The 19,003-nt window shown below is 38.7% G+C and overlaps 1 protein-coding gene across 1 annotated transcript in view; it reads right to left on the reverse strand.

The window, feature by feature from the left end:
- The window catches only part of TSHR (thyroid stimulating hormone receptor), a 58,366-nt gene that overhangs the window by 3,539 nt on the left and 35,824 nt on the right, over nucleotides 1-19,003 (reverse strand). The window contains exons 6-8 of the mRNA XM_086749324.1: nucleotides 18,349-18,426; nucleotides 17,387-17,455; nucleotides 7,691-7,768 (exon numbers count right to left, since the gene is read on the reverse strand). Coding sequence (XP_086605450.1) covers nucleotides 7,691-7,768; nucleotides 17,387-17,455; nucleotides 18,349-18,426 — 225 coding nt within the window. The remainder of the gene's footprint in view (nucleotides 1-7,690; nucleotides 7,769-17,386; nucleotides 17,456-18,348; nucleotides 18,427-19,003) is intronic.

Consider the following 19,003-nt stretch of genomic DNA (forward strand, 5'->3'; position numbering starts at 1 on the left):
CCTATTGGGATACTTCAATACAAAGCATTGTAATTACTAAAACCATGTGCTTCATAAACTGAAATGAAAATCTTCTGTCTCAGTCCATCCTGAAACTCTCAGAAAATTTAGTATTATGTTTGCTGCTTTCTGTTTCTCTGATACTGAGTCCAACTCAGCAGATCTGTTGCAAAGTTCATGGGGGAGGTGGATTTCCTTTAGAACTGCGGGGGTGAATGTCATCTGGTCCTGCTAGTGTTTTGCACTTTTTTTTTTTAACTTTGTCCCAAAACATCTTCTACTGATGCTTAAAGTCAAGATGTTTTCTCAGAGTTACACTCTGTAGAGAAGTAAACCTGTGAAAAACGTTCTAGTGTTGGAACACTGTTTGAGCACTTTCATCATGAACACCCTTCATTGTTTCCCAAGAGTGCTGTTCTTATCCCTCTAGAAGTGTCTCCTACTGACTGGTTTCTTGCACCCAAAAGAAAATTATTACTAATTTTATGCTTTAAACAAATTGATTCTAAAACACTTGGTTTTGCTCTGCTTTATTTTTTTTCTTTTGTTTTGCTTTGCTTTTTTTTTCTTTTGTTTTGCTTATATTTGTTTTTAAATTGAATTAGCAATTGCTTCCCCTTTCTGTAGGAGGGCTTTTTAACTTCTGATAGCTTCTTTGCTATCATACGTATTTGAATATGTCACAACCAGTTGATTTCAACCACATAAACTTACTTTTAGTTCATCTCGAGTCCTTTTTGATAGCTAGTATATGTTTCTACTGAGCCCCTGAATTGGCTTTTAGAGTCTGAATGATGCCTACTATCATTTTATCTTTTAAAGAATCACAGAATAGTTGAACTTCCAGATGATCTGGTTTGACCTCCCTACTCAAAACAGGGTCGTCTAGAGCAGATTGCTTAGAGCTGTCTCCTGTTGACTTCTCAGTATCTCCAGATTTAGAGACTCCTCAGCCTCTCTAGACAACATGTTCCAGCATTTGACCACCCTCACAGTAGTTTTTTTCTTATGTTGAAATCAACTTTCCTGTATTTCAGTTTGTACCTGTTGCCTCTTGTCGTGTCACTGGACACCACTGAGGAGACCCTGCCTCCATCTTCCCAGTTCCCTGCCCTCCCCTCCTTTGAAGTATTTATACACATTTATAAGATTGCCTTGACTCTTCTCTTCTCCAGACTAACCATTTCCAGCTCTCTCAGCGTATTCTTGTATGACAGATGCTCCAGTCTCTTAATCAACTTAGTGGCTTGCTCCTTTTTGGTTTTGACTAATTTCCTCATTTTGTAGACCTATTCTTCTGAAGCAAAATGTCTTGGTAAACTAGGTCTTGGTCTAGATCTTACCAAGACAAGGCTGGCCTTTCAGCAGCCCCCATGGGTCTCCATCAAGTCCTCATGGTGGTGGCAGCTACCTGCAGGAAGGGAACGTGGTTAAATGCTGTGTGATGGGAGGTGCTAAGGCTTTTTTGGAAGGGAAGTGACACCTCACAAACTCTTGGGAGTTCTTTGAAGATCTTCTGGCACAAGCATATGGAGAAAGATGATCCTATTTGTACAATAAATTAGAATTTCTGAAAAGCCTTGACAAAATCAGATATCAAGGGCTGTTGAGGTAACTAAGCTGTTAGGTGACAAATGGAATGTCTATCCTAGATTAAAGGGAAAAATAAGTGATGCAAAAGCCTGGGAACAGATTATAAGCTTTCATGCTAGAGGAAGAATGGAAAATGGACTGGTAGCTGAATATACACATCATTGCAGCAGAGGCCCACAGAGGCTAGGCTGGCGCTGGTCCTACTGAAATATTCATAAATAGTCTGGAAAGAGAATGAGAATAGCTGCAACAAGCTTGTTTCTGACACAAAATAATAGTAGGCAGTGAAAACTAAAGCTGATTGTCTAAAGAAGCAGAAGGGTCCTGCAATACTAAGTGACTGAGCAGTAAAATAACTTACCCGATTCAATAGTGATGAATGTAAACTGCATCTTAAACACTATATGCAGTGCTATGAACTGCATTATAAATATGCAGTTTATAATAAGAGCACAGAAAGCTACAGCAAGGATGATTAAAGGTATCAAATTGTTTATATATGAAGTAATAAGGAGTAGAGAAGGACTTTTCTCTTGGGAAAAGCTAGGACCGGAAGCAGTAGGGGACTATAGATGTTGTGCATAGTGTAAAGAAAGTGATTGGGAATGATTCGTCACTCCTGGGAGATGAGTTTTGCGGCACCTAAGAATGTGAGGCAAGAGACTTAAAAATGAGAAAAGGTATAATCTTTTCACAAAATTGCATCATTAAATTGTGAAAGTTAGTGCCATGGTTCATTGTGCAGGTCAAATAACAAGGTAGCAATGTCCCTTTTTGTTTTGGTTTTTTTTTTTTTTCACAGTTGTGTCACATTCCCATCAAAAATGACTGGGTTAGGAGGAGGAACATCCTGGGGACACAGGCTTGTGCTTTGGAAGCAGCTGCGGAGAAAAGTTTCTCCGGGGCACAGGGTGCGCAGGGGAGGGAGCTGCAGCTCCTGAAGAATTGCGAGCTGAAGGGAGCAGCCAGCCCAGGACTCAGGTGGTGGAAACAGTCTCCCAGGGAGCAGAGGGGAATGTGCAAAGTCTGCAGCAACTCAGAGTGTTACTAGGTGATGTTAAAAAGTCTGAAAGAAAGATCTGTTCAGTAACAAGAAAGGACTTGGAAGAATTAGTTATAAGACTACATAATTTCTGTTCTATCTTACCAAATCCTTTGAAGTGGCTTATCTATGTGTATATGGATGTGTACTTAAGCAGTTAGGTATTGCAGTTTTTTGTTTTCAAAAACTCTGTATGTTTTAAACGGGGAGGCTCGGGGAGAAGATACAGGCACAGCTGCCTTGAAGGTCTAGTTGGGTCAGGATTAACCTTGTTGCAGGGCTAACAACAGATGGTTGGTGCTGTCCATGGGCCATATTAAGCACAATGGCTCAGAAATGTGGAAGTTTCCAAAGATCACGAGTTTTGGGAAGTCCCTAAACTGATGGTACAGTGTCTGCCACTGAGAGGTCTTGTGACCTCTCTGTACCACTGCTATTGCAAACGGAAAGGCCTCCTGGGAGTCTGGTAATAATTTGTCTCACAATGGAAGATAACTTAGTTACCCTACCTAGACCTACCCTTTGCTAGCAACAAAGTGTGTGTCAACTGGCCAGAGGGAAGTGTGGGACTGACAGGGATTTTTTTTACCTTACAAATCCAGTCTTGACAATTGTCTACTCAGATTCACAATCTACCTCAAGCAGTGTAGCAGCTGTCTTCAAACTAGAAAGCATAGGGTTGAAAAAGTTTTAAATAATAATTACTATTCTTCAGAGCAATGTGAATCCAAGCAGCTGGAGTTTGCCAGACTATAGTATCCGTATCTGCATCCATACGGAAGACACATTTGCCTAAATGATTTCTTTATACTGTATCATTGTGCCATCAGTCTTGATTTTGGGCTGCTCGGCAAAACAGGAACTGACTGCACTTTATGCTTCATTAACATCTAATAACATTGGTAACTAAGATGTTACTTAAACACAGTAATGTTTACATTGCACAGAAGAGTGTCTTGCTACTGCTGCTAAGCTATAGCTGGCTTACTTAAAGAAGCACAAGAGAATGGGCAAGAGGTCTGATAGACTTGTTGAGAGGCTCTGTCTCAAATTGAAGTGCTGATAAAAGAGGTTGCTCGAAGACTTGCTTGTGCCCAGTGGCAAGAAAGGAACAGAATCTGCTAAAGTAGGACACTTTCCTAGATTGAGAAGTGATGCCTTAATGAGCACTTCTGCTTTCTAAAGATAATTAATTACTCACATGTGTTTTGTGCAGCAGTTAGTGATATTTTGAATTTGGATTGTATATTTTGTAAAAGCTAATTGAAAAATAAGCCTGATTACATTTTTTTTTTTTGGTACTCTGATGAACTTGTGCTCTAGGCAGCAGCTCTTGTCGATGCATTTAGTAAATCAGGTCCACTGAGCCACTGAATCCTAGCCAAGATTTCATTTCCAGGTGAAGAGCAGTGTACCATCTTTACAGTGTTAAAATAGTTTTCTGAGGAGAGCAATCTATGTATACATCCACATACATGTGAATACTCAGCAGCGACAAAGGAATCAGAATTATTGGCATCTTTTCTCCTCTATTCAGTGATCACACTCCCCACTTTCTCTGCTATAGTAAACTGCAATTTTTTTTTTTTTTTTTAAATGTACCTAACCTTTTAATGCCTACTTAAATATACCATCTAATTAGGTGGTCTGAGAGCACGGCCAAACTCACACAACATACATAAAGCCAGGAGCAATTCTTTGTAGTTAAAGCTTTCTAATTTGTTTTCTTTAGAGCCAAAATAGAAGAAAATTATCCCATTAGAGTGGATCCAAGGTCAGTATTTCAACCTTTAAGTTGCTGTTACCTGTTGAAATCCTGATCAGAAAAAAAACCCAGTAAATGATAGATCTGTTGGGCAGATGTTCCATCAACTGCAAATTCTTATCTTACTTCAAGAGTGCATAAAGGGAACTCCAGAGACTGTGAGTTCTGCCAAATTGGTGGGGAGGCCACACAGAGTCTCTTTTTTTGAGGTCCATAAATGTCCTTTTTTGGTTTTTTTTTTTAATACTACTCCCACTGTAAGCAATGCCATTCATTGCCCCAGAAAAAAGGAGTATTTATGTCCTGGCAATCGTTTTCCACAGAGTTAATTTTCAGTATTGTAAGTGGAACTCTCTTTTTGACGAATATCTAATGTCCACAAATTCCCGTGCCAGCTTACAACAGCTAGATGCCTGAACCAAAAATGACGTAACAAATTATTTATTAAAATAAGCCAAGTAATGTACGCTGCCCAAGGGGGACATGGAAGGGCTGTATTGGTCAGACTTTTCAAGCTATTCAAGTTAACAAATCTCTGGTCTCTCTATAATTAACTCATTAATATTAGTCTGAATGTTGCAGTGAGGGGTGTGTAATAAAGCCCCAATTGCAAGCACATTTCTGTCTCCCATGGGAAATGTAAATGGCCATTGACATGACATAACAATAAATAGTAGGGTTACACTCAATTTTCATTGATTTTGACTTCAGCCTTCTCAAAGCAGTGCATATGTGGGAGTTTCAGAAACTATTTTATTCCTCTTAGAACGGTTCTAGTTCCTGAAGGTCAACTAAGAGATGTGTTCAGGTGGGAGGATTCTGCTCTAAATTGTTGCTGGAAGATACCTCACTTTATAACAAATCTTTCCTACATCGCACATGCAGAATAATTCCTGGTTATCCCTGCGTAACAGAAGTCCCTGAAGCTGCTATTAAAATGACATTAAAATTAAACTAAAAATAAATAATATGTTGCACCCTTCTGTGCTGGTTTTGGCTGGAATAGAGTTAATTTTCATCATAGTAGCTAGTTATGTGCCTGTGTTTTGGATTTGTGAATGAAAACAGTGTGGATAACACAGGGATGTTTTAGTTACTGCTGAGCAGTGGTTACACAGAGTCAAGGGCTTTTCTGCTTCTCACACCACCCCACCAGCGAGTAGGCTGGGGGTGCACAAGGAGTTGGCAGGGGACCCGGTTGGAACAGCTGGCCACAACTGACCAAAGGGGTATTCCAGACCACATCATGCCATGCTCAGCAGTGAAAACTGGGTGGAACTGGCTGGGCATCGGTTTGTTAGCGGTGAGCAATTGTTTTTGTTACTTGCTTTTCCTGGGTTTGGTTTGTTTTTTTTCCCCTCTTTGTTTTTTTTTTTTTTTCATCCTTTTTTTAAATTATTAAACTGTCTTTATCTCATCCCATGAGTTTTTTCACTTTTGCCATTCCAGTTCTCTCCCCCATCCCACAAGGTGTGTGTGGGGTGAGCAGGTGGCTGTGTGAAACTGAGCTGCAGATCAGGGTTAAACTACAACACCTTTCTAAGATCTTTAGCTTAGGAGTAGCAAATCAAAAGGTCATGATGTGAAATAATCTGACTTTAAAAATCACTGTTGATTTACTGTTGCTTACGTGCTATTTTATGCCTTCTGCCTTTGAGAAGCAATACCACTCCCCGTAATGTCACTGTAGTACCACATCCCTAATTAAAAGTACTACCAGGATCATTGTTAGCCATGGAGGTACATCATTCTCATGGGAAATGGACAACTACCTGTTTAGACTGCAAATGTAAAACGCGTCCTGAGGTCGAGGATCAGTGGCAGCTGGCCTAGCACAATAATTAGAGAAGATTAGAAAAAATTTAAGTCATTTGAGAAATCTAACTTGAAAACACAGAGTGAGAAGGAAGTTCTTTACAGTTACATATGCATGTACTAGTAATCTCTAGTTTTGTGTTGTTCACACACCTCAAAGCTAGCCTTTGCAGAGTGGGCTTACCTGGCAACATTATTGTAACACGTCATTACCCCAAGCCCTTTGCAGCATGTCATCACTTGTTCACCTGGCCAGCGTACCAACAACACAGGTGCTGTATGTATTGTGACAAAGTAGTATCAAAATGGAAATAGAGCGTCCAGGTAAAGTTATGTCAACTGAAGGATGTCTTTCTGGCCAGGTACAAAATGAGGAAGGTCTTCTCTGGTGCCATATGCAATATAAAGAAAAAGGCCTCATCAGCCAAATACTAATGGTAAAAAAAGGGCTACTCGGCACCAACACAGCCTCCATCCCAGTACTGCTACAATGACCGTCTTGGTCAGGGGTGGGTGACCTGAGCCCTCTTGACAGCAGAAGCAGTGGAAATGAAAGCGATTCACCCAGCAGGGAGGAAGATGAACGACGGCTCTTTCTGAGGGACAGCCACCGCAAAGGTTCCCTCAGCAGGGGTTTATCAGCCCTCTTGTGAGCTTTTTCAGGTTTCCCTCCTGATCTGTTGCCTTCTGCTTCCAGATCACCCTCTTTTGCTCTACCTAGATGGCCAGTTCTCCTCCTGATGGTGGCCCAGGGCCTTGATTGCAATTTTTCCTATCCGGAATGTATAACTTTTAAGACAGGGTCAGAAAACACTGCCTTCTGACTGCTGTCTCAGGATCTGACCACTCATTGCACAACAGAAGTTTATCCCTCAGATGATTCAGTGAGAAGAAAAAAAAGGAGTAGGCATGTTAGTCCTTGGCAGTGTCTTGAGGGACACAGTGCAGTGTGTTACTGCCTTTACATAATTTTTCTTATACACAGCTGTATCCCAATGACTTTGCAACTTCAAATGAAGAGGCCTGGGCTAGTTTCCTCCCTTTGAAGACCCTCTGGAGAGACGCGCTGGGTGGGATGGCCCACCAACTGACAGCCAGAGCTGCCAGATTTGAGGTGAGAAGGTTGTGACATAACGTTTTCCCTACTGACCTATGTCCTCCTGTGGCAGCTTTTTGCAGAGGGAAGGGGAGTGAAAGCAGTGTTTATATTAGTTTGTATTACAATTGTACAGTCATAAGAGAGATTGTAGTACAGAATCTTTAGGATGAAAAATTGGTAGGAACAGTATTTCTAATGTAAGATGCAAGCACTTCTTAAATCAGTTCCCTAAAGCACAGCTTTTGTTGCTGATATTCTTTTTATAAATATGCCATTCCCATCCCTGCTGCTCTGCTGCTATAATCATTGGAAAGAAAGTGCAACCTGAAATAGTATTATCTTTAAAGTTTTCTCTACTTCTTTTTCTCCTACTCACAGTAGAGTTGGTCCACTGTGCACTCCCAGAAATGCATCGTCATTGATAACTTCCAGGTATTTATTCTTGTGCAGATAGCTGCAGAAGCAAACAAAACACAGTGATTTGGAAATAGTTATCCATATGTCAAAGAAGATCTTCAGTTTACGTGCCTAAAGAGATTTACAAAAGCAGTATGTATAAGGGCCATCCTATCCCAACAACACGTTGAAGCATCATCAGTTACTTCATTTTCTCTGTACCTAAGGAACAAAATACAGGTTTGCCATTTTGAAAATAAATTAAATTCCTCAACAAATAATAAAAAAATAAATTTGCAAAACAAATTATCTTTGCTCCAAATTCTTTTTCTCTCTCTGCTGTACACATCAAGACACATGCATACACACTGTATCTTCAGGTAAATATGTTGTTTTGCTTTTATCTGAATGAGGTATGGGGAATAACATGATACTCACAGGAACACATAATGAACAAACACAAAACTAATTCCCTCTTTGTTTTAGGTTTGATAAAAGTTTTAAGTGCTTTAAAATCTCCATAGCCAAGTGGAGGCTCCCATATACAGGTCAACAGTTAAGAATTAAGTTTTGTTATAAGAAGAGCAAGATAGGGAGTGAGAAGGAGGAAAAATCTGAAGGAAAAAATAATATAAAACTTATGTAAAAAAAAAAATAATAATTTAAAGTCTTGGGAAAACTGCAAACAATTTCCTGAGTAGCCCACACTTCCCTGAAATATGGAATGCTACAATTTTCTCCTATCATTACATGATTGATATAATCCAGGACCAATCACTCTGGGAAACCTACATGTAAGAAAGTGTGGATTCAGGAAGTAGGGAATTTACAGAGTTGAGTTAAAGGTACATGACTAAAGACAGGTAATGCAAGGCTACTGAACACTGAAAAAATTAACGTAACCCAAGTGGAACAATCAATGTTAAAATCAGTTCTGTGGTTTTAGATTTATAAGTGACTGGTCTAGAATGAATCTTGGATTTTTTTTTTTAAGCTGGATTCCTGTTTACCATGGTCTGAAGCCGTCATTTCAGAAACTTACAAATACATGGATTATAACTGCAGGTAATTCAGTCAAGTTCCAAATTGCTTTAAAGAAGCTATGCATTTCTGTCTGAGACTTTTGTTCTCAATGGCCTAATAGAATTTATGGTTTTTAGTGGAATGACCTGGGAGAAATAATTGGCTTCAGTAGTTCCACAATTGCAGATGTTCAAAGAGAAAGTGTAAATTTAAAAACCTACAAGAGCAGCAGAAGCACGGGCATCCTCCTTTTCTGCCAGAGTCACAGTGGATATACAGCACTGAGCACATTTTATGACATTCTGTGAAGAGCAGATATACACAGAACATGATGAAATGGAAAAGCAAGCATTATTTTTATGCGTATGGTGCCAGCTTGTGTGTATTAGTATAGGATATATTTGACAGAAAGATTAAAAATGAGATTTTTGGAACAACTGTTCAGCTAAAAAGTACTTCACAAAATGCAACAGCTGTGTTCATTTCCTTGACGAGGTAGTTCCTCCAGGTTAGCCAGGAGGGAGAAGGACTGCAGTCATAAGCAGCAAGATCTCCTAAACACAGACAAGAATATGCTGAATTAGCTGAGCAATGAAAAGAGGCTGAAGATTAGGTTGTGCTATATATGAATGTACATATATGCATGTATATTTGTTTTTATATATATATATATGTACATGGGGATACTACTGTGATGATTCTTTCCCTGAGCCACCAATTAAACCCTAGGTGGTGTTTTTACTTGGTTCATTCAACTTCTGTCACAATGTTTACAAGAGAAACAGCTTGCAGGCATCAAACCTAGTCATGCTTTTTAACTTACTTCAAATGGAAATTGAAAGCTTGTGATGGCATGAAAAATCATTTACCAAATATTTCAGTCTCTGGAGAAGGATGGAGGAGCATCTAGCTCTCTTTGCTTAGGGGCACTACATAAGCAAGGAGACAAAACAGTACAAGCTTTTTGTTTCTGTACTTCGATGAGAAAGGACCTCTGAGAGAAGTTGAACCGAGGGAGCAAAGGGGATGGTACAGCTGCAGGACTGTGCTTCATGTCAGAAATGCAATGCAACCAATTAAGGATGAGAACACAGAAAATTGCCAAGGAAAGTTGTCCACGGGAATGTGTCTTCCTCTTGGTGAAATGATGGCAAAATGATAAACGCTGTAAGGGCCCTGAAGGATCATGGCCCATAAGCAGAAGAGACTCACAGCACCTGTGACTATCGCATTTACAAATTTTATCTTTTTTTTTTTGTATAGTGGAAAAGGGAAAGGCTCATGGCCCCTGTAGGAAACCACAGATTAAAGCATGAGGCTGCAGTCTAGGGTCCACAGCCTGCGATACTATAGGTAGTTCAGGTCCAGCAGAGGTAGGAAGAGGAATTCATAGTGACATAAGTATAAGTATTCATAGTGACATAAGGCCAGGCTGGATGAGGCTCTGAGCAACCTGATCTAGTCAGGGATGTCCCTGCTCCTTGCAGGGGGGTTGGACTAGATGACCTTTGAAGGTCCCTTCCAACCCTAACCATTCTATGATTCTATGATTCTATAACAATGGGTAACCTAGGCCCAACAACTACAAGCACCAGGATTGTTTGACGTTTCACCAACAAGGACACAAGGCTGGTGGAGGCCTGGTAATGCAAGAATGAAGAAAAAGAAGATTGCAGATGATGACTGTAAAGCATTGCTCAAGAGAAGACAATGTGATTCTCAGTCCAACTAAAGGACAAAAACTTTGCAAGGATTGCAGACAGATATGACAGAGGTCATGTTTCACAGGGTAGATAAAAGCAGAGGAAATTCCCAATTATGAGTAGCAAAAGAGGGAAATAGGAGAAAACCAACAACGTTGCCCCAGTGAAGCCAGGTGACAATGCTCAGAATTTAAACATAATTATCTTAAAAAGAGGAATTTCATAACATTTCAGAGTGCAGTTGGCACAGAAAGGATAAGATGCCCAGACCAGACCCATTAAAGAAATTACATCAAATGAAAGTAGAAAGAATTTGATACTACTAGTGCAGGCAGTAATACCTCAAGCAGAGAGGGGTGTTTGGTACCGTAACTACTACAGACATTTTAAAGATAGCTTGTGATGTAGCTAGGAAGGCAAAAAGTACAATAGAATGGTTGTCGCGACAGATTTCAGAGGGTGCCCATTGTGCCAGTTAGTGGCAAAGATACAAAGGTCAAACCTTTCCTAATTGCAAGTCATGTAACAAAACCACATTTGAGATGGTGGCTGTGGCAATAATTGAATTGACTCAGAAAAGTGCGGAAGGCCATTATTTTATCTTTGTCCTGGAAGAGTCTTTAAAATTCACATAGCTGAACTGGGGTTTAGCTGTAAAACTAATTAAGTCAGAGCAATTGTTTCTTGGTGTGAAAAAAAAATCAAGTAAAGATTCTAATCCTGTCCTAGTTGAAGTCATTGGCAAATTTGCCATAACGTTCACTGGATGTAAGCTTATGTTGATCACCATAGTGAGAAATGAGACCTAAATGCACTTTGGCTGGGTTACACAATAAAAAGCGTTAGGGAGCCAAGCCAGAGTAATACTTCTGGCATGTTCTTCACTGCACATTACCCATGCCAAAAGCCTTGTTTCGTACAGCGAAAAATATCTTACTTCATACTCTCAGCTATTGTTTTTTGAAATAAGCTTTCGTTCTTTAGAAATACATGGCATTCTAGCATCACCTGTAACCTGTGTTTTTTGAGAACTGACTTCATATTCTGTAAATGACAATCTAGTCACTTCTGTTGTGAGCTTTTGCTTCAGCTTGCAAATTTCCTCATGATTTTGTCTGCAAATCTAATATAAAAATTTAAACCACAGCAAGAGCTAAGAGTTAATCCAGGATTTCAACATCAAAGTTGTAGTTTTGAAGGACACAAAAACCTGCCTGACCTAATAAAACCTGTTTGCTTTAGTAACTAGACATCATTATACAACCAGATGATTTATTGTCCAGTTTTGAAATATTTTCCCCTGATATTTGAACATCATAGTGAGTAATAAACCTGAAATACAATAGTTTACATATGTGATAAAAATCTCCAAACTTGCAAATAGAAAGAGCCAGCTAGAGACTTTTGGAAAGTTCATAACCATGTGTTACCAAGCAGGGGCTGCAGTGTGAGCTGCCAGTTTTCACATAGATGAGTCAGGCCTATCAGAATGCACAATTTCCTGATGCTAATTTATTTCAGTTGTTTAAGCCCTTTTATTTTGATAGGTACCTCTTTTAAATTGAAAGAATAAGACTTTGGTAAATATTAATTTGACAAAGAAAGTTTGTGAGTAGCCAGCATAGCTCCTTCTGAGAGTGCCTTTAATCCTGTTGTTCCTGAGAGCTGAATGGTACAGAATCTCATTTAAATACACTGCAGAAAAGAAAACCACAACAGTGGTACCCATGTGTCTAAACAAATGCTGGAAGTGTTAGAAATCACATGGGTGAAATGGAATATTTATCCTCAGTGGGGACACTAGACCAATACTCATTCTGGAAAGTTGGTGGAAGGCAGTCATCTAGACAGGAATGCCACAACGCAAAGTGTGCAGGAAATCTGGAGTAGTAAATGCTGAATGATTTCATAGTTCTGTAAGTAAAGCAAGGAATTTATTTTATTTTATTTTATTTTATTTTATTTTATTTTATTTTATTTTATTTTATTTTATTTTATTTTATTTTAAATCAAATCAGATCAGTAAGGTAGCTATGCCAGTGACTAATATGGAGTCTCTATGGACTCAAGATCCAGGGGTAAGTGGGAAAAAAATACTGCATTAATTCTCAGCCCCACCAGAAAACAACATGACTGCAGTATGCTGGGCAGGATCTTCTGCGGACATGAAACAGTAATAGGGCATTTCAGCTGCTATGTGAAACAGGACAATGCCATGTCAGGGCATGAGAGAGATACTGAGCATTCAGACATTACCAGTGCATGCTTCATAAAGCAACAGGTTAGAGAGTCCACATGAAGAAAAGCAACTCTTGATTTCAGCTGGAGTGGCATACACGCTCTGTTTCAAAATGTTACAGTCTAAAGTTTGCTTTATAAGAGCAAGCACCAGGTAATGATATTCAGCAGCTCTGTAGGACCAAAAAAGCTGAAGAGTACCTGACAGTTATAGTCTCCAAAAAGGAGAAATACATATATATTAGAAAAGTTCCTTAAAAATAAACAAAAATATGAAAGTTAAATTATTGAGGGCATTCTGGGAGCTCTTTAGGACACCATTTTGGAGATACAAAGCAAATGTGGAAAGCATGAGATGGCAAAAGAAAAGAAAAGTCTTGAATATTCAGAATATTACAAATCTGCAATTGAGATGAAAAACTGAAAAATGGTGAAAGATCTGAAGAAGTTTTTACAAAATATTTTATTTTTATGAAAAGTGTATTTTCTTCTGGGGATGAAGGATATCAATGAAAAATGCTGACCAGCTGCTTCAACTAACGTATAGTTCTACGTACCTTTCTTTTCAGTATAAAAGATTTCTATTTCTCTTTTTCCATAGTCCAAAGTGATTCATGCCATCTCCCATATTGTATCTGGGCACACCTTTCTTGGTGATGTTTTTAATCTGGATTATTTCACTGAGAAGGTTTTACTGCAGTCTCACAACCAATTTTATCAGCACAGGGAGTGATGGAATAAGAATGAACAACAGGATTAGGGAAAAAGGGAGATTTTGCAAAATTTTCTTCCAAAAGATCACTTAATTAAAAACAAAGTAAAGTTACTGAAGTTCCTAGTTGGAATACCGTGCTGGTTTATGGAATTACATATTGTTATCTGCTTGCTTGCTTTCAGCTTCTGATTTTAAAATAAGGCAGCAGAACTTAATAAACAAGGAGAAAAATAATATGTTGGCCACAAATTTAGGTATCACTACTATAGTATTAAATGGGCTCTGGACCTATAACATGTTAATATATCTATCCATCCTGTTGGATTATGAAATGAAGATTGTAGAAAGGGAGAATGGGCAAAAGAGGTGCATTTGTAAATGAGCACTATTAAGGTTTTGTCGAATATTTTTTCTACAGCATTGTTTATCTTGACTCTGAGCCAAGCCAAGCATTATAAGTGATCCCTGAGAGCGTATACCAAAGTTAATATATTCTTTTGGAGTTTATTTTTATAATTAGATTTTGACATTGCACACTTTCCATTTCAGTAATTTAGACAGCTCTGTAAAATCTCATCACAAATATATTTTGCCATTCACTGGAAAGATGTTTTAAAAAAAATCTTCTTTCCTCCCCAATTTCCTTATAGAAATAAACAGTGGTGCAGGAGCACCACTCTGCAGAAGTCTGCAGGAGTGATGCAGTTCATGGACCTTAATGATGTGTTAGAAAGAGGGATTCAAGTTTCAGGTGAACACTGTTCAGTAAAAGTGTCATTCAGCCCTTCGTTCCGGGTTCTTTACTTCCCTGCCTTTATAAAACATATACAGCGATACTGTGGTTTGCTATAAAACACAGATCCTTGTTGGATGAGAAGACTTATTAGATAGTGCCATCATGCAGCATAATAATGGAAACCATTTATGCATGCTTCCACACCTGTATCTACACTGATTGTTTTGACATCCTTGAATAACAGCGTTCTTTTAGTAGTGCATGAGTGGTGGGAAGGTACACTGCATGGTAGAAGGTAGCCTCTGAGGTTTCCAAAACATCTTGTGGTTTATGGATGGAATATGGAGTCTTTGAATGATTTCTCAAAAAATGAATTATTTTTTTCAATTGTTTTCCTTTTTACTCGTTTTCCTCTTTGAGGTCATAACTCAAAACCCATTAAAATTTCTTTCCCTCACTCTTTCTCTTAATTTCTTTTTGCTCTTAGTTTCATCAAGTCCAAAGCACCTTGGATCAGACCCAGAGGAAAATAAGTACTTTCTTCACTGTACTGTGACAGATAAACAGGAGTTCAAATTAGAAATGTCAGAATATAGAAAATGAAACATTTGCCTTTTGCATTAACTTAATGCTGCTGCTAGAAACAACAAATCTCCAAGCTTGCACTTAGCAAAATTATACCTTATCTTGGCATATGGTAACCAAACTACTTCAGAAAATTAGTTTGGAAATTTCAATGTAGTTTATCAAACAGACAGGATGTTCAGCTCCCTAGTTTGCCTTGTAGTGCTTTGCTCCAAGCAAATGTTATATGATTTAATTAGGAGAAAACTGTGTGTTATAATAAACCATTTTTACTGCTGGTAGATAAAGCCCTGAAAGTAAGCCTGCTTCTAGTTCTTTTGTTTGGTTGTTTGGTTGGGTTTTTTTTGTAATTAGCTTAACTAGTGCTTAACTAGCCAGTCTCTGGAAAGATTCACTTAGAAGCATAGAATATCTCAAGCTGGAAGAGACCGCTAAGGATCATCAAGTTTAACTCCCTGCTCCTCACAGGACTACCTAAAACTAAATTGTGTGACTAAGAGCATCATCCAGATGCGCCTTGAACTCTGACAGGCTTGGTACTGTGACCACTTCCCTGGAGAGCCTGTTCCAGTGACCAGCCACCCTCCAGTGAAGAACCTTTTCCTGATGTCCAACCTAAACTTCCTCTGGTGTAGCTTCATTCCGTTTTCTTGTGTCGTATTGTGGATCATCAGAGAGTGATAGCACCTCCTCCTCCGCTGTCCCCCTTGAGGAAGTTATAGACTGCCATGAGGTCAACCCTCAGCCTTCTCTTCTCCAAGCTGAACAAACCAAGTGACCGCAGCGCTCCTCATAGGTCTTGCCATTGAGGCCTATCACCATCTTAGTTGCCCTCTTTTGAATGCACTGTAATAGGCTGATGACTTTCTTATATTGAGGTGCTCAAAACTGCACATAGTACTCGAGGTGGGGTCGCATCAGTGCAGTGCAGAGTGGGACAATCACCTCCCTTGGCTGACTAGCTATGCTGTGCTGGATGCACCCCAGAACACGGTTGTCCCTTTTGACTGCCAGAGCACACTGTTGACTCATATTCAACTTCCATCAACCCAGACTCCTAGATCTCTTTCTGCGTGGCTGCTCTCCAGCCTCTTGTGCCCTAGTTTGTATGTATAACCAGGACTACCCCGTCCCAGGTGCAGAATCTGGCGCTAGCTTTTCTTATATTTCTTGCAGTTGGTGATTGCCCAGTCCTCAAGTCTATCCAGATCTCTCTGTAAGGCCCTCTACCCTCAAGGCCTTAAAGAATACTGAAATACCCTTAAAGAAAACTAATTACAAAGTTTTTTTGGAAGTAAGCAAGCAGTATCTGCAGAACCTAGTATGTGTTTTATGCTTCTCTACTTCCACCCACTCCAATAATGCAGATGTTTAGGACTCCAGATCTTCTAAAACTAGATTTTGACTTGATTCTTTAATAACAAGGAAAATTTAAAAGAGGCCAGAAGCAATAGCACTTGCACACTATCAGAGAAGCAAAACGAAAAATTTCTACAAAATCATCTCCAACCTGTGTTTCATCAAAATGTAAGAACTGGAAGAGCAAACATAATTCATATATTGGCTAAGGCTTAGAAAGGTTTTAAGTATTGCATATACAGCTTAGAGGGATTCCATCAAGACACTGGTTTCATTTTGCCGTATTTTATATCCTGTGATTTCTTTGGGCACTAGTACAAACACTATGTCATCATAAAAAACTTCCTTTCTCATATGAAGGTTCAAAGTAACTGAACTAATACAAGGAAAATAAGACTTATCCCAGATCTCCAGTTTAACTCCAGCCTTTTCAAAATTTAAGATGTAAGTTAGCTGTTAAGGGAAAAAAAGGCAGTTTGGAAAGATTAAGACCATGTGAAGGATGCTTTTAGGAAATCCTTACAGAATTCAAGCCCAATTTAAAATAAAGTACTGAAAATAATAATGTTTATCCTCATGCCTCTCTGGTTAATTTAAGAGCTCAAAATGAAGAAATCTCTTTACTCATGCGATTGCCAGCCAGACTCTTCAGTCAAGCCTCTGTAGGACCAGAGTAAGCTCTGCCAAAGTGAATGCAGCCCCTGGAAGTAAGATTTGTTCTGTGTTAATGATTGAGGCAGATGATTTCGAGTATGGTGTAAAAAGGATACTTGTTCACTAAGCATTAGTTTTCCAGAAACTACAATAAGAAGGTGAAGGTAAAGCTGAAATGGTTGCTTCATGCTTTTGAGGTGCTCATCTCTCATTTCTAGTGTAAGTGACTGGTTCCTCTGAATCGCTTCCAACACCTTACACTCTTTTTTTGCAGATAAGAGATATCTGTGAAAGGGCTGATACCATTATTAGTGCTACACTTACTAAAATAAATTTATTGTAAGTAAAATAGCATAATTATCCTCCAAATTGTTTTAGAAATGTTACTGATCAAAAGAAATTTTATTGCAGCTTTAAACCAGAACAAAATTAACATTGCCATTACCTGCCATGATTTTATTTCTGAGCTATAAATATACACCAAATGAAAGCACACTGCAGAAGACATTAAGTGCCCATATTTTTATTACTGGCTGAAATTAATATCCTCTCTTTCGTCCTTAAAAATAATTAGAATAAGATATGTATTCAAGAGCCTCCAACAAGCATAGAGTATTTATTATATAATTTTTTTTCTGAAAGAAGAGAATGATCTATACTTACATAGCATCCAGATTTGTCCCATTGAAAGCATGGCTTTGGATGCTGGTAAAACCATTACTGTAGAGTTTGCTGCAAGTGGAAAAAAAAAAAAATTGTGTATTTTGGGTTGCTTCGATACCTGAATACCTAACATCTTTTGTATCATTTTTCTGGGCAACAGCACGTTTCTGGATGTGTTAATTTTAATCTCTTGAAGAAAGCAGCAATTATAGTGCAAGGTCAAACAAATGCCCAGCAGCGTTATTGAGTGTAGCTCAACCAAGAATACCATGTGGCAGGTGCACCATCTTTTACTTTTCTTTACTGCAAAGATAAAACTAGACTAAAGCACTTTGCTGTAACTTTCCCACTCTCAAACTAAAACCAGCAAAACAAAATTCTGATGACTGATTAAGGTCAGGCTAAAGGAACTAATACTTAGCAAAATAGGTATAATTTTACTATCATCATGTCTGCCTGAATTTTTAGAATTAATTATTTTGTCCCTTAGAGCAACATTATTTTTCTAGAATTTCTTTAGAATTCATTCTTTTGCATTCTAGTGCTCTTCTCCCTAGTTCAGGTGATAACTCATTATGATCATTTTCACTCTCTTCAGCCTTTTCTTGTGGCTCACATTAAGCATGACTTGCATACTGAACTTTATTTAACAATTTCTCTTCAAATATGACTCTTCTGACATTTGCCACCCATTAGTTTTCACAGTATGTGCCACTTAGGTTGTAAAAAAGTTAGTAGTTTTAACCATGCTGTAGCTGTGCAGAAGGAGAACTGCAAACTTTTCCCTTTGATTTTCTCCGATATAACCATTCACTGGCATTAGGGTCACAAAAAAGCAAAACCACTTGGTCAGCCAGTTTAAAGAAAATCAGCAGGCCTGATTCAAATCACTGTCAAAGTAAAGGATTTATACAAACCATATGCTTGGGAGGTAATTGCCTTGTTAAATGGGAAGAACTTACAGAGTTAGAGATTCGTTACAAAGCCCATGGAAAGCATTTGCAGGCACTGAAGTCATGAAGGGGTTATCTGCAATTTCACTGAAAAAGGAGACAAAACATCACAATCAAAGGTCTGCCCAACAGAGCTTCTCCAGAACAGTTTTATTATTAATTGTTCTCTGCCTTGATAATAAATAAAAGTGTAGAATAATTTGTTTAGTTGTATATAAGGCCACAAGACACATGTGGGATGATTAAGAATCAAGCATATTCCAGCATCCAGGGAGTAAGCTTGTGAAGCAGATGGGTTTTACAGTCCTGGTGAGGTGTGCCAGCCTGTGTGATTACAGTGCGTAACAGCACAGACAGGTCCCTTGTCTCATAAGCCAGAGAATCAGCAAAGTAAATAATGCTGCAGTGTTAATTGAGCCAGCTCAAGTGACTTTAGAGCCAAGATCCTGCTTTCTAGCTAAGCTCAGATAAGGCATCAGATGATACATTATTCGGGACAGAGGCATTTCACTTTACAGAACTGCATCTAGCACAAATAAAATAACTTATTATGTGACCTAACCTAATGATTCTTCTCAACTCTTGTCCAAATGAGGGTTTCACTATCATTTCTTAAATACTTTTTACTCCCACTCTGCAGTCTTAATAAACACTATGGATCTTC

This window comes from Chlamydotis macqueenii, chromosome 5, assembly GCF_036417535.1.
Source record: "Chlamydotis macqueenii isolate bChlMac1 chromosome 5, bChlMac1.mat, whole genome shotgun sequence".
NCBI classification, from domain to species: Eukaryota; Metazoa; Chordata; class Aves; order Otidiformes; family Otididae; genus Chlamydotis; species Chlamydotis macqueenii.